Below are 14,538 nucleotides of genomic sequence, written 5' to 3' on the forward strand. Positions count from 1 at the left end.
AGCATTTATATTGGGCTTGAGCCTCGCAATTTGTAAGTTTAACAATGCAACTATGTCTGTAAGGGTTAGGGATATCATTATCATACCTGGTTACTATATGAAAAAAAGGCTGAATCTACCTTAATAAAGCAGTGGTTTAATGCACCACCTGGCGAGCATGCTAAGTGACCCGAATCAAACACATCCACAATGTTGCATTACCTATAGGTGCACGTATCTGATAAAATACTGAAATGCTCATGGTGAATCCTCCAGAGGTGATTTCCGCTCTCCCTCTGAGCTGTGCAGTGGGACAGAGAGGCTGAGTGGACTGCTTATCTTAAGCTTTGAGAATGAACAAGCATAGAAAAACCTGGAGTAGAGTGAAGAGGACTTTGCAGTGCTCAAGGCTCAGAGTGACGTTCAGACAGGTGAGTACGACAACAAACTCACTGTGATGAATGTACCGCACTCTCCAGAGGAGGACATCAACGTTGCTAGGCAACAAAGTGTTGCATGTGTGCTACACATTGTGCAAAATTGTGCAGCTCTCTTTTTTTTTTGCTTTGTGTTTGTGGCTGCGGCTGCTGTGGACTTTATTGTTTCTGTGTCCATGTTAGCTGCCTTGGAGATGTTTTATCCTGCTGTTAAATGGCAGGTTATTTAATTTATGTGGCTTAATATTGCTTGTTGCACTCTCAGGGGTATCTTTAGCTTTTTTAATTTAATATCCAAATTTAATAGGTCTATCATATAACAGCATCATACACCCCCCATAGCATTAGGTAAGTACAAGAAATTTACTTGTACCTGAGAACTGCTTTTAAATAACAATACTTTAACTTGAGTAAAATGTTTTAGTACTTTTCCATTCCTGCCAATGTCAACGGACTCATGCCTCAAGAATAGCCATTACCTTATAGACCAACATGGTACAGCATATGGTATTGAATCATCATAAACCTAGACAATAAAATAGTAAAAGTGCATAAACAGTGACATTCATCCTTCAACAACAGGGTAATACAACACATCCACGCCGCCAAAAAATGAGATGCACTTTAACTGTAAAAACGGCTTTGTTATGTATTGATATTCATTTAGGGCATCAAAAAGCATACATGAGTTCTATTACCATATCTATGAGTTTTTGATCATGCTTTTCTTTCCCAAATTTACACTATGGAGACAATGCCCTTGACCGGAAAGCAGTTTACCAAATCGCTTTTTCAGGGAGTCATATTAATAAATCTAAAGTGGACTTTCTATTGCCACGTCTAACACCAGCCCAGCCAAATGGCAATACAGCATACCCTTTCCTTCCTCAAATGAAAAGCTGAATTCAAAAGCAATAAAATGCACTCTTGCTCAATTCAATGCATTTACTCTCCGGCTTTTGCTCAAACTACAGTCTCTACTTTCGCATTTTAGTATTGCCCATCACCCATGGTGCCACCACAAACACAGAGAGTACAGAAGTGCATCAAGAGATTCACCTGCCCCTCTTTATTTCTCTCTCTTTCCAACTCGGAGCAAATTCAGATTAAACGGTAAAACTAGGCAGTACCCATCAGATATAAAGATTCAATTACAGCGATGCCTATTTCTCTCCTAAAATGTTTTCAGAGACATGTTTTAATGCCCTGTTTAGCTGTAATAGCAAGAGTTTGTGAACAGGAAGTGGTCACCATGCTGTTTCCTGATTAGGCAAAACGGAGGCTAAAAAACTGAGATCAAACAGTTAAACTGAGCAGCGCTGATCAAATATAAACCAAGATTGTGTTACTGAGCTGTCTATTTCTTGCCTCAAAAGTTTTAGACCATGACTTAGCTTAGCATTTAACCCTTTGAAACCTGGATCTACATCAGTTTCTTGTGCTGCATTTAGATGCTTTTCACAAGCATTAAAAACTTGAGGAAAAACGGTTTGGTTTCTTTCAAAAACATGAAAAAAATCAACAACTAAGAAACTAGTAAAATGTGGAAAGAAAACAAGCTTGAAATTAATTTGTAAAAACAGAGAGAAATAGAGAAAGAGAGAAAATCATTAGAAAATTATATTTTTAATTTTATTTTTTTTTTAGCTTTTTTTCCTTTTTTTTCACGTGACTGTTGTTGTTATTTTGGTCTAGTGGGGTGCAGTGCATTTTGATGGTTGTATTTTTTCTACTTCTTGAGCAAAAGCATTCTTTTCCCCTTTTTCTCTGGTCATGTAACGACAATTTCAAAGGTATGTGTGTCTTTCTACTGCAGAGATGGCCTAATTTTTTTTAAAACTCCATCTTTCCAGCAGTGAAATACTTCTTTAAAATCCCAAAATGTGTTTGCATTTGGATTGTTCTATCTAACACGTTTGGGTTATTGGGTATATTGAACACCACAGTTGCTAGTGAGCCTTTTGACATTTAATATTATTTTTAATTGATTTAAAAGGTTCAGCTCAAAAATGTTTCTTTATCTTTTATTTGAAGTCAAGTTTTCTCCTTTCTCCTCAGTATACTCTGGCCAGCTGTGGCTTATGCGGCAGAGTCAGAGGAGTGTCACTGACATCAACTTGGGTGACTTCAAACATTGTTATTTCCACTCCATATCCTTCAAAGAAGCATAAAGAGTCCGGAGGGACTGGGCCAAGAGTGATTGAACAGTGGGCTGGTTTCCCTACAATCTGTCAGCATTAGCCCATCCCCCCTGTCCGAGCGCAGTGATCACTCAGAGCTTTAACACTGTGATTAGGTTATTCTTTTTCATTATCCTATTTGTCAAAAGGGCAACAATTTGTATGTGTCTGTGTGTGGATAGGTTCATCATCCTTCTACCCATTCATTTACAAGCCATCTTCCTCTTTTTTGCCTTCTTTCCCCCCCCTCCTTCTTCCTCTGCTCCTTTCATGATCACAATAGCCAGAGCTCTATATTATCCTCAATTAAGCTGGAGGAAAACTGTGTTACATTGATTTTTTTTAGGCCCAGAGGGATGTAGTTGCTCACTGGGAGATCAATTTCAGCTCCGAAGATGGATGGACTTTTAAGTCTTAACAATGACATCAGCATGGAACCCCCCCAACCCAAAATCAAATCAATAAGAAGTTATTTTTTTAGACGTGTGAAAAGGCAACAGCTGAAGTGCTAGAACATCTGTGTTTTATTGGTAATTATAAACCATCTTGTGCAGCGATCAACAATCAGAGTTTGTGGTCCACTGAACACAGATGAGGTGATAAAACATCTTCGCAACTAGAGAAACTTGCAGTGCGGAGAGTAATCTGCCCCCCGGATAATGGATTATAGATTCAATTTATTTTCAGTGTAAACTGAGTAGACAAGGCGGGGCACGAGAAGAAAATGACATCCGCTCTTAATTGACCATCGGTGGAGATGTGCAGTGGTGCATGTAGCCCCGCATCAAGGAGTGTTCAGGGCTGTGTCAGAGCTCAGACTTGCTGCAAAGTGTTCAATCTCTTTCTTTCATTTTGAAGTCTTGGGGCAGATCCAGCCCCCAAACTGCCGACACCTGAGTGAACCTGAACCAGATCTTGGGTCCGCACATCTAGTCTGCTTTATTTCCAGATTGGCCCTGACTTAAAATCAATATGTCACGAAGGTCTGCATCATTTTGTCTGGACATGACAGCATCAGAAAGAGTCAGCCTCTTCTGATCTGTCTCATCAAAATACGACACTGAAGGTCTTTTTAAACATTTGTTCAGGGTTCATGTGCATCACCGCCACTGACAAAAGTGTTAAAATGTGTTTGAGAGAGACAACACCTATTATAGTGAAATGAACTCAGCAATGGGAGCTTTGCAGGCTGTGCAGACTGGTATTGTTCAAACTTAAAGAACCTTGCTTAAATTCTAGTGACACTGCCAAATATGGCACATCAAATTTTTAGAGAAAGACTAGAAAACATCTTATCAAAGATAATTCAAGTGTGCTCTCTTGTGCTGAAAATTCTACTTGTTAACAGATTAAAATTCCTAATGTTATTTCTTAGCATATGGAATTAAACCTGAAGACCTAAAATTTGAGTTACACCTAAAGCATTTAGAGTTCAGTGTCAGCTGAAGAGTGATCACTGAAAGCAGATAAATGAGCAGTTGTAAGCAATAAGAGCAACTACAATTTCAACTGAAGTGTCCACTTTCAACAGTGAATTGTCCCTTTAGTATGTAAGCACTGACAGCAAAAGAAATGGCAATGAAATTTTAGAACTCAACGTGTTTGAGCTGTCCTCTGCCTGCCGTGTCCCCTAGAAATTACAATTATAAATCACAAATGTGAAACAGCAAATGCGCTTTGAGGAAAATGTAATGCCAAGCAAAGTGTTCTATTTACATAATAAGGAAATGATGCTAATTGAAGTACAATGCCCAAATGTTGAGTATGAATGATACTGAACATTTAACCAAATCATGGTCTAGCCCTGAACTTAAAGGGATAGTTCACGCAAAATTGAAAATTCAGTCATTATCTACTCACCCTCATGACAATGGGAAGTTGGGTAAAGTTTTATACTACACAAAACACTGCCGGAGGTTCATGGGAAAAGGCATTGCACTCCTCTCCAAAACAACTGAAGCATATGGTAACCAAGATTCAAACATAAAAAAAACCCAAACATAATAAAACCACAGAATGTCTCCATACTGCTTGTCTGAAGTAATCCAGGTGTCCTGAAGCCCTGACATAACAAGTTATTTTGAAAAATGTCAGTGGTGTCAAGTGTTTGGGAGATGAGTTGAACACCTTTTACCTGTGAACCTCCAGCAGTGTTTTGTGGACTATACAACTTCACTCAACTTTCCATCAACATGAGGGTGACTAAACGATAACTGAATTTACATTTTTGGGTGAACTTTCCCTTTAGCCAAAGGGCTTTTGTTAGCCAAACTTACAACAGACAGTAGTAAGGATTCAAATGAAGGGTTTTTTTTGGAAAGGTTCTGCACTTTTGTATGCCCACCATCCTATCCAAACACCTCCTTGAGAAGCCTTTGTGGAACAGTACAAGACAGACTGTAGTGCTTTGAAAGAGGACTTTTCTCTGAACATTATCCGGGCAGCGATTACATTGCCACAGCATAATTAAGACAGCAATTTAGTTACATACAACTGTAATTTCTAGGAGACAGGGTTTAAGTTCAACAATCCAGTTTAGTTACGTCAGTGTCCACTGGCATAAAGACATTGAAAGCAGTTTAAATGTAATTGATGAGAACACTCCAACTGTCAAGTAACATGAAAAATCTTTTGAGGTGGAAGACCTTCTGGTTGTTGAACTCAATTGTACTCAATTAACTCCAATTAAGTCAAATGTAATAACACTGAAAAAAATGAGAAAGTTTAAGTAAAGGCAGGCAGGAGGGAGAAGTTGTTGACAGGTTAAACACACAACAGACCATCACCCACGAGACTAGTGTTTGTGTCCCATGTGACACAAAAGTGGATTTTAGAGTTTTTCAACCAGGTAATAGAAGTTAGACAGTCGTCTCGTGATATGGTTTAATTTTTTGAAACCCGACCAAATAGTTTTGCTGCTTAAACTTAAACTACTTTTGGTGGTGAAACATAAGTTCCTTATGAGTGATGAAGTGTATTTTGAAAGACACTGTAGCATGTAGCAAAGTGGAAATGGAAAATTACACGTCCCAAATCTGATGCTATAGTAATACCTAAAGCTTTATAGTTTAGGCAAAGGGCCACTGACGAAGCTGTACTTGATGAGTTGTGAGTGTGAATGTGTTGATAAATATCAGGTTAAAGCAGCTGCAGAAGTGTCAGTCAGTCAATCAGACAGAACATGACATTTCAGTTGGAGTGGAAGCTTCAAAGGTACTTAAACGGTCAGCTGAATGGTTCGAGATGCAACCAGTTGAAGTTGCAGTTGAAGTGCAGTACACCAACGAAAACAGCTTAGTTGAAGAGTTAGCACCAAGGGCCATTGAAAAGTCAGTGAAAAGGTAAAAAGATGACAGCTAGTGAATTGTTAATTGATGTGTAGCTGCTAAAAGCAGTTGAAATGTCAGCTTAAAGAACAAATGTGGAGACAGTTTGAATGTGCATTGAAAGCAACTGAAGTGTCAGCTGGTACAGAAGCCCTGACAGCTGTTAAAATTACTTGAACATACAATATTTCCCTTTAATGCACAATAGCTTTAATAAAGTGCTGGAGCTAATTTATGGTTTTAATTGACTGCAGTCATGCACAGTGACATATTTTTATGATGTCACTCTATAAATGTACTTTATGGTACTTTCTGTCAACATGGGACAGTGTAAAATATGGACTTGGTTCATCCTGCTGTCTGTCTGACTTTGCGCCTGTCTGTCTGTCCCTCTTCTCCTTTGTTGTTTTTCTTCCTTTCAGCTGCTCTGCCTCTGCGAAGACAGCGGCTGTCTGGATTGGCGGAGAGCTAAATTGCTCGCTGTGAGCTCGGTCACGCCTCAGCTCTCCTTGAGATAATGAAATGACAATTAATGGGAAAGCTGTTGCCATTCGCTCATTTGTTCGCTCGGTAGTAGAGCAGCAGCATGGGGGGACAGACAGAAACCACTGCAGTCATGTCAGACTCTGGAAACTGCCCAGCAATTGTTTTCATATCGAATTGCTGCTGATGTGATGTTAAAAATCCATGCATATGTTGAAAAAAATAAATTCTAGAGTCTATAGCTGTCTAGCAGTGGTGTCCTTGGCATCCGAGGATTGAACTCAAAATACGTATATATATATATATATATAGAGAGAGAGAGAGAGAGAGAATTTTTTTTTCTTTTGACCCTCCCTAATCCTACATTTTTTTTTCCTTGAGCCTCCCTGGGTGACTTTGCGAAAATGCATTAAGTGTTCATACCACAGGATTTGTTCAAGGACTGTGACAAATTTGAAAATCCGATGATAAATTTTGTTTTTACAGTTTCTGGCTATAAAAAAATGTTGTAATACAGGTTTGGGATGCATGCTTTCTCTAAAATATACCCAAAAAATTTAAAGGAAAAACAAAAAATAAAATCACAAACAATTTTGAAAAAAAGAAAAAAAAAATCAGCAAAAGGTTTTAAAGAAAAAGAGAATCAACAAAAGTCTTTAAAAGTTAACCAAAATTTTAAAGGAAAAAAAAGCCAAAAATAGAACCAGAGATAGAACAAATTTGGCAAAATTCTACAAAGCAACCATGCCTTCCACACTTGCGGGCCCAGGGTTTTGGAAGGAATATTATATTTAAAAATAAATAAAAAATGCAGAAATTCAAAGTTGTATGCACATCCCATAAGCCTAAATAAAAACATATATTACTCCCCAGTACCGTTAGAATTTGACATGGTTCCTCCTTTTTGCAATTCCCCTCTCATAAATAATCATCCTTAATAATGATAAAATGTTCCAGATCTAATAACCCCCCCACATCCACCTATAGAGATCGGGGCTTAGTCCCCAATGTCCTCAAATCCTAGAAACGCCAAATTCTAGTCAAAATACAATTTAATAGAATACAATTTTGTGATCAGACTGAAATGGTCTTCTGAACTGTTTAAATATCACTGTATACCTTTCATTGCCCCTTCATTTAATGGACGAAAAAACTGACAGTCTGAATGTATAAAATCACAACACAATGTTTTCCATGGCTGTCTAAAGGTGTTGCAGTGAGAAAATTCAGATGCAGCTCTGAAGCGATTTTATCCATGTAAAAAAGGTAGAACCTTTATTAACCCAATGTCACTTAAGTCAATACATTATTTACCATGGCCAGAGGCCTACACAGCACAGAGCCACTCTGAGCTCTGGCCTACTGAGATAGTCCCTAAAAGAATAGCAGTAGATGTATACTGTATATTTCCTTGAAAAGAAAAGAGCGAAAGCAGACCCTTGGGCATCTCATAAAACGTTTCTCCAATATGTGCTGTGAAGTGGAAATTCAAGCCACCCCAAAAACCACAGAGAAAAAAAAAAAAAAAAAAACACATTTTCTATTTAATTTCTGAGTGCAGTTGTTTCCCATTAATACATTTTCCTCTCTAAGTCAATACACTTGTAGGAAAAAAAGTTAATTTATAACCATTATCTCTGTAGAAGTAAGACTTGGAATTGGAATCACATATGTGGTTTTGTGTTATTATAAGACTCCAGGCAAGTATTTTATGTTATTTCTTTTTTTTTTTTTTTTTTGTCTCTACATACAATTAATCTAACTGAAGGCAAAAGCCAGTAAAGTATGACATGAAATTACATCATCTCTGTTATTATGCTAGTGGGGGATGTGATAAAGCTGTGTAATCTAGTTAGCAAAGTCCCTGTTTGCATGGCTGATCAAGCTAAGCTTCTTGTGACTGCATTACAATGCGAAAGCTCAGTCAAGTACACAAAATTAAAACAGATCAAAGTGAATGCCATAGTGTGGAGGGCGCCACAGCACGGGGCGGTTCACTGTACCTGGTATTGGTTGGCCTTCGCAAGCTCCTGATTGGCTGATTCCACGTTGGATGATGTAGTCTGGATGTAATCTTCGATGCTGTCTGAGGACACAAAGAGCAGATTGATTTTTAATGGGTCATTAAAATAAAGTGCTGTGATGTGGTCAGGTGGCCACACAATGTGTTGTCACAGCAGTTGATTTCAGTTAATGCTTAAACTGTGTGACTCACACGTTGTCATTTAACACACTACAAAAAGTACAGGCTAATTTGTTCATTTAATCATTTTGGCAAAGTAAACACAAAAATCCACTTTCATTTAATTAGTATAAAAAACTCCACCAAACCTTTTTTTTGTATTGGTTCACTGTATTGGGATTGGATGAATTATTGTAGCTAAGGTTAGAGTAAGGTTTGGTTTATTAAACTTAAAAAAAAAATAAAATAAAAAAAAAAGTTTGGGGGTTCTCCATTGTTTCAGTATTGTATAGAAAAAATGCCAAAAATAAAGATCTTATTGCCAAGTGAGCTTCCATGATGCAGCATGGCCAAGTTTGTTTTAGAGAAAAAAAAGTAGTGTACATTTAATGCATATTTAAAAAGTAATAACATAGCTTTCATAACTAAGCACTGGTTTGACGAGGATAAGCACCTAGATGGTTTTGGTGCAGGCAAATCACAGTGTAGATTATGAAACAATCAAAGTAATGCAAAGATTTTCTGTAGTATTATATTTTTAAGTATCATTAGTCTTCTTAGGGCATTAAGAGGTTCTGGACATTTAAAATGCTTTTCCTATCCAAATTCCAGTAGTCGCATTTAATGTTTGCATCTGCATTTTTGCATTGAGGAATTTACTAAACAGTGACATCAGCAAAAATACCAGATAAATTAACATAACATCTAAACTAACTTCCACTAGCTCTGCATTTATACTTTTAACATTCAGTCAAGAAGCAATATGAAGGATTACAAGGTGAAGCATTCTCAATTTAGACAAAAATAGATGACTTGAATCCCAATTTTTCATGGGAAAAAAATGTAAAAAGGAAGACTGCATACTCTGTTATTGTATACAGCAAACAGAACAGCACATTCTCTACTCTTTGTGTCCTACCTTGCTGAATCATCTTGGACCGACTTTTATTCATCATTACTTGGCATGCAGCCTTGACAGCAGCTTATGTGACAGCCCACCAACTGTCGGTGTTACCAAGGACTACTGGTCTAATAGTTAAAACTGTTAAAGCAGCAGGGCCTCTTTTAAAAGCCATCAATACACTGAAGTTAATGGGATGAGACAGAACACGTTTAATGAACTGGTAGTCCAAAATATTTGGTATCACCACATAATTACCCACATATATTTACAACTGGCTAATAACAGTGAGAGTGCTATTGATTGTTTTTGGTAATGTGAGACTGAGAAGGCAACAGCCAATTCAGAGATATGGATACAGACTCAGTGTTCCATGTTGTGATGGCCTCTGATAATTACAGCACCACTTGAGCATGTTCAAATTACCCTTTGAACTCAAAAAGAGCAGGAGGTTAGGTAAAGGAACCGAGCTCAGTGACTAACTGAATTTACTCCTTTAGAGAGTTGAAGAAGGAGGAGGGACATGTTTAGACTCACCAGCTGAAGATCAGAATAAGGTTGACTCCCTAGACTGATTTATTCATTTTGTTTCGGTAAAAAAAAAAAAAAAAAAAAAAAAGAAGGTATTTCACTTTAAACTTAAATCTTGTTTTTGCTATGCAAGTTACAATTAGAGCACATTTAAACTGCCAAGATGACAAAATATCTGCAAAACTAATGGCACTCCCATCAGCTGCAGCTGGTATAGTGGTGATTAGCATGCAAACATGGCGGACATGGTAGACATTATACCCAAAAGCATGTTAGCATTGTCCTAGTGACTATGCTATCATGCTGACATTAGCATTTAGGTTAAAGCATCACTGTGCCGAAGTGGAGCATTATAAATCCACCAAACGCTGTAGACCCTTTTGAGAGCATTAGCAGCTATTATACATAGCAACATCCAGCAAATTAATTCATTGGTAAACTGGGTTATGGATACAGCTTTAATTTACCCAAACTATTTTAAACCATTTTTTCAAAAAGGCTGTTATATAAAAGGCAGTTATTTCAGGTAGACTCTTGACTCTAGATTTTCTTTTCAGAATATTCCAGCCCATTCTCTGGATTCTCTAATCCAACCATGTGCTTTTTTTAACATCCTGGAATTGATAGTGACATCAACAGCAGATGCAGAGGGATATCTAGAACGGGATATGTTGACCCAGATGTCCACTGACAAAGATGTCAATATGTGAAAACAACCACTACACAGAGGTGTAGTGCTAGTTGATGAGGTGAGTGTGCCACTAGGTAGATGGGTTACTGATAGATTACCGAAGAGGGAGTGGGTATACTTTCCGATATATTTCAATGGCTTTTTGGCTGGCATACTGTAAATGCCCAGAAAAAGACGTGGGCATACCCTGTACAACTGCGTATATCCTCCACAATACCACTGCCCATACCCAAAATCAAATACTATGTTTTCTCATGCCCCTCTGCATGTGGTGTTGATGCCACAGGCACCCTGTAGTATGTCAATGAGATGCACTTTGCTTTCAACTAACTGATGTTGTAAGGAAAAAAAAGTCCATGTAAGGCTGGAAGGAAGGCTGTTCGATGGATCAAAGAAAAAAGGACGTTTACTCAGGAGACCACTGTTCGCTCAAAGGCGATGTAATTACACATGATGTAATTACTTCACATGACATTATTGTCATGTAACAAACAATCAGTGTTCTAAAACAATAACATTTGTTGCCTAAACCCTTCACCCTGACCACTGCACAACATCAACACTGTTTTAATGCATTTTAGTTGTTTGTCACATCAACATTCACCAAGAGGTCCCACCTTCTAGACCAATTTATTCAAACATTCCAAATACCAAAATACCCAATAATATAATACCCAATAAACACAGATCTGTAATACATAATAGTATCCAATAGTAACAAGCCCCCAGCATGTCCAATACCAGAATATTTTAATCATCTTGTAAAACAAAAAAGAATGCACTCTTTGATGTGTTCAAATAAATACATTTTTAAACACCTCCGCCTGCAGAACCAACCTTGTTGATTGCATATCTCAACTTGCGGGCTTTAAAATAGTATGTCCTTAGCCAGCATGAATAGGCCATAAAAGCACTAATCCTTCCTTCTTGAGCCTATTCATTTCTTTGTATTACCTGCTGCTTTTGCAACAAACGCCTCCACGGCACAATCACATATTATTCATATCCGCCACTACACTAAGAAAGCCTTCCAAAAAGGCCAAAGGCAATTTCAGTGCATCTCTTTTTAATGGGGAGAGGTCCATTATTGCAAGGCTGTGTAATGATCAGATTGGACTTCTGCTGTGGTATAATGTCGTGAACTCTGCAGTCTTCCACAGAGTGCTCTCCTCTCTCCCTCTGTTCACCCATTTGGGTGGGAGCACGCTGTGTTCCTCTACCTTCCATGTCTAGAATACCATATCAGTAGTCTTTCACATGCAAATGGAAAAAAAAAAATGTCTGACAAACTCAGTGCAGCTCATGCATGTCTTATTATGATGAACTAGCAGGAGATGTGGCAGAATTCACAAATAGAGTGAAGAACCAAGTGTGATGGAAGCAGGTGTTAAATGTCTTCTATATCTGTCTGGGGAACATGTGGAATGTGTTGAAGTGCACAGCATTACCTTTTCTTTTTTACTTTTTATTTCATTTACGAATCCAAACTCCTTGTGCAGTAGTTTGCTGAGCAATTAATTTGGTGCTTTGTTAATTAATGGTATGCCCAAAAGGCTCAGTTTTTGTTATGATGACCCGGAAAACTCAATGTAGTGAAATATTACAAAAAACACGCACATAAACTTAACCAAAGCAAAATCATCTTCATCTACTTGACAACACACTGCAGCATTCAGAAGAAAAAACAAACAAACAAAAAAAAACATTGGGTGAATAGTTTTTTTTGTCACTTATTTCTACTGCATTCTGCATTTGCTTGTGTCTTCTGTATTTTGTTGTCTTTTTTATGATAATCCAAAAAAAAAGAAAGAAAGACTTTTTCCATCTAAAAAATAGTGGCATCAGGAAAAAAACAACAACTGGCATTTAATGGTTAAATTCTGAAAGTGTAATGGATTTTTGATGTTCATGATTAGGACTAATGTTGGATAAAAAAATTAAGTCAATTAATGTAGAAAATAATATTAATGGATAATATTTTTTTAAAGCTTGATTTTTAAAAGCACATTTTATGCACACAGTGACACAATTGTGTGAAAAAAAAGTATATATAATGTGAAAAAAATGGAATGGAATGTGTAACATGTTCCTGGTATGCAGAAACATACAATGCCAACATTTTCTCAATGCTGATGGCCTGCAATTATGCTCCAAGAAGTGCAGCAATGCTCCAGCAAAGGCAAAAAGAAAGACGACCGCAAACAAATTAACATGGATGTGAGCAAATTCAGGTTTTGCAAATGATATTAAAAGGGGATAAAAAGTATCGCAATGCATGCCTTTTTTTCATTTGTAAGTAATGTTATTTGACCATTTTCACTTACATTAAAAAGAAAAGTGTTGTACTGGAAATAACATGTAGTAAAAACAACTGGATATAGCACAAATCATCAAAGGCGATGTGGACAATTGCAAATCCACTTAATAATTCTCAGAACTATGTATTTTGCCAAAAAGGACCTTGTAATTTTTATAGATGTGAACTTGAAACATAAACTCACCCCGGATCATAAAGGTAGAAGTCCTTGTGCGCGGCTCTCTGTGGGTAACACTTTCAAGCAGGTTGCAAATCTCAGTTATCAGCGATCTAACAGCAGTCCTGCTCTTAACGGCTGATGAAAAACACCTGCCGTAGTGTGACATCATTGATTCGGGCTTGGCTAGAGGCATGACATACTTGAAAGCTTGAGAGCAGTATAGCTATGATGTTATTTTTTTATTTGCTATGTGTGACTTATCTTGCACTTGCCCAGATTTCAATTTGCAATAAATAAATGTGAGAAGCCCACTTACTGGTGGTTTATGTTTTAGGCTTTTACAATCGAACACACACACACAAAAAAATTCAAATATGACTCTTAATAATTTGTTTTGAGAGCATTGGCCTTAAGACTCTCTTACTGGGAGGCACAAAACACTTTAGTCATTGTGAAGACTTCTAATGGTCTTGGATTTATCTTTTGTTGTGAATTAATTATTTACTGTGTGCTACTGTTTCTATATGGTTCACTAAAATGTTACCAGTTTAAAAACAAAATACTAAAATAAAGTAAAAAGCACTTTGGGAAAGAAGAAAAACACTACTTCTCCATTACGTGCATCATTCATGGCTCTAAATGTGAGCCATAATAATTAAGAATAGTGCATTTGAGAAAAAAAAAAAAAGACGGAAAAGAATACAGGTATCCCATTCTTGTCCAATTGTGGTGAGGCAGTCTGAGTCAGCCTGACTCTAAAGGGTATGTAAAGGGCATCTACATTAGCCTGATTGAAGGAGGCAGACAAAAGGACACTCTGCAACAAAAAGGCAGCAATTAGCAAAAGTTATTGCACCCCATTCCTTCCAAAAAAAAAAAACTTCATCTCTCTCTCTCTCGCTCTCTCTCTCTTGCTCTCTCTCCGTCTTTCTCTCTCTGACACACACACACACACACACACACACACAGTAAAACGAACAGCATTGCTCTTTGCTTTTGTCTTCCTCTTTATGGGAGACAATATGTTTTGTAGCCCAACTTTCACCCATAATAGCCTTTGATTGTGGACACATGGGTCTTTACAGGTCAGCCAAATCATCATTTTTTTCATTTAGGATTCATAACACTGTAGATGAGCCTTGTGTGTTCAACATGGGTCGAGGGCTTTCTGAAGAGACACTTATTTTCAAAGCTAGCATTATATGATATTCAATTGCTAGTTATCATCACAGGTGCTATGCTCACCTTTTCAACTCCAGTGCCCTAAGGTGGGTTAGTGCCATTTAGGGCTGAGTGATATAGCTTTCAAAAAATATCATGATATTTTTAGCCTATATCACGATGCACAAAA

General features: G+C 37.5%; 1 protein-coding gene across 1 annotated transcript in view; it reads right to left on the reverse strand.

Annotated features, from left to right (window-relative positions):
- The window catches only part of tsnare1 (T-SNARE Domain Containing 1), a 200,622-nt gene that overhangs the window by 54,127 nt on the left and 131,957 nt on the right, over positions 1-14,538 (reverse strand). The window contains exon 10 of the mRNA XM_042490496.1: positions 8,409-8,491. Coding sequence (XP_042346430.1) covers positions 8,409-8,491 — 83 coding nt within the window. The remainder of the gene's footprint in view (positions 1-8,408; positions 8,492-14,538) is intronic.

The sequence above is a fragment of the Plectropomus leopardus genome, chromosome 7, assembly GCF_008729295.1.
Source record: "Plectropomus leopardus isolate mb chromosome 7, YSFRI_Pleo_2.0, whole genome shotgun sequence".
NCBI classification, from domain to species: Eukaryota; Metazoa; Chordata; class Actinopteri; order Perciformes; family Serranidae; genus Plectropomus; species Plectropomus leopardus.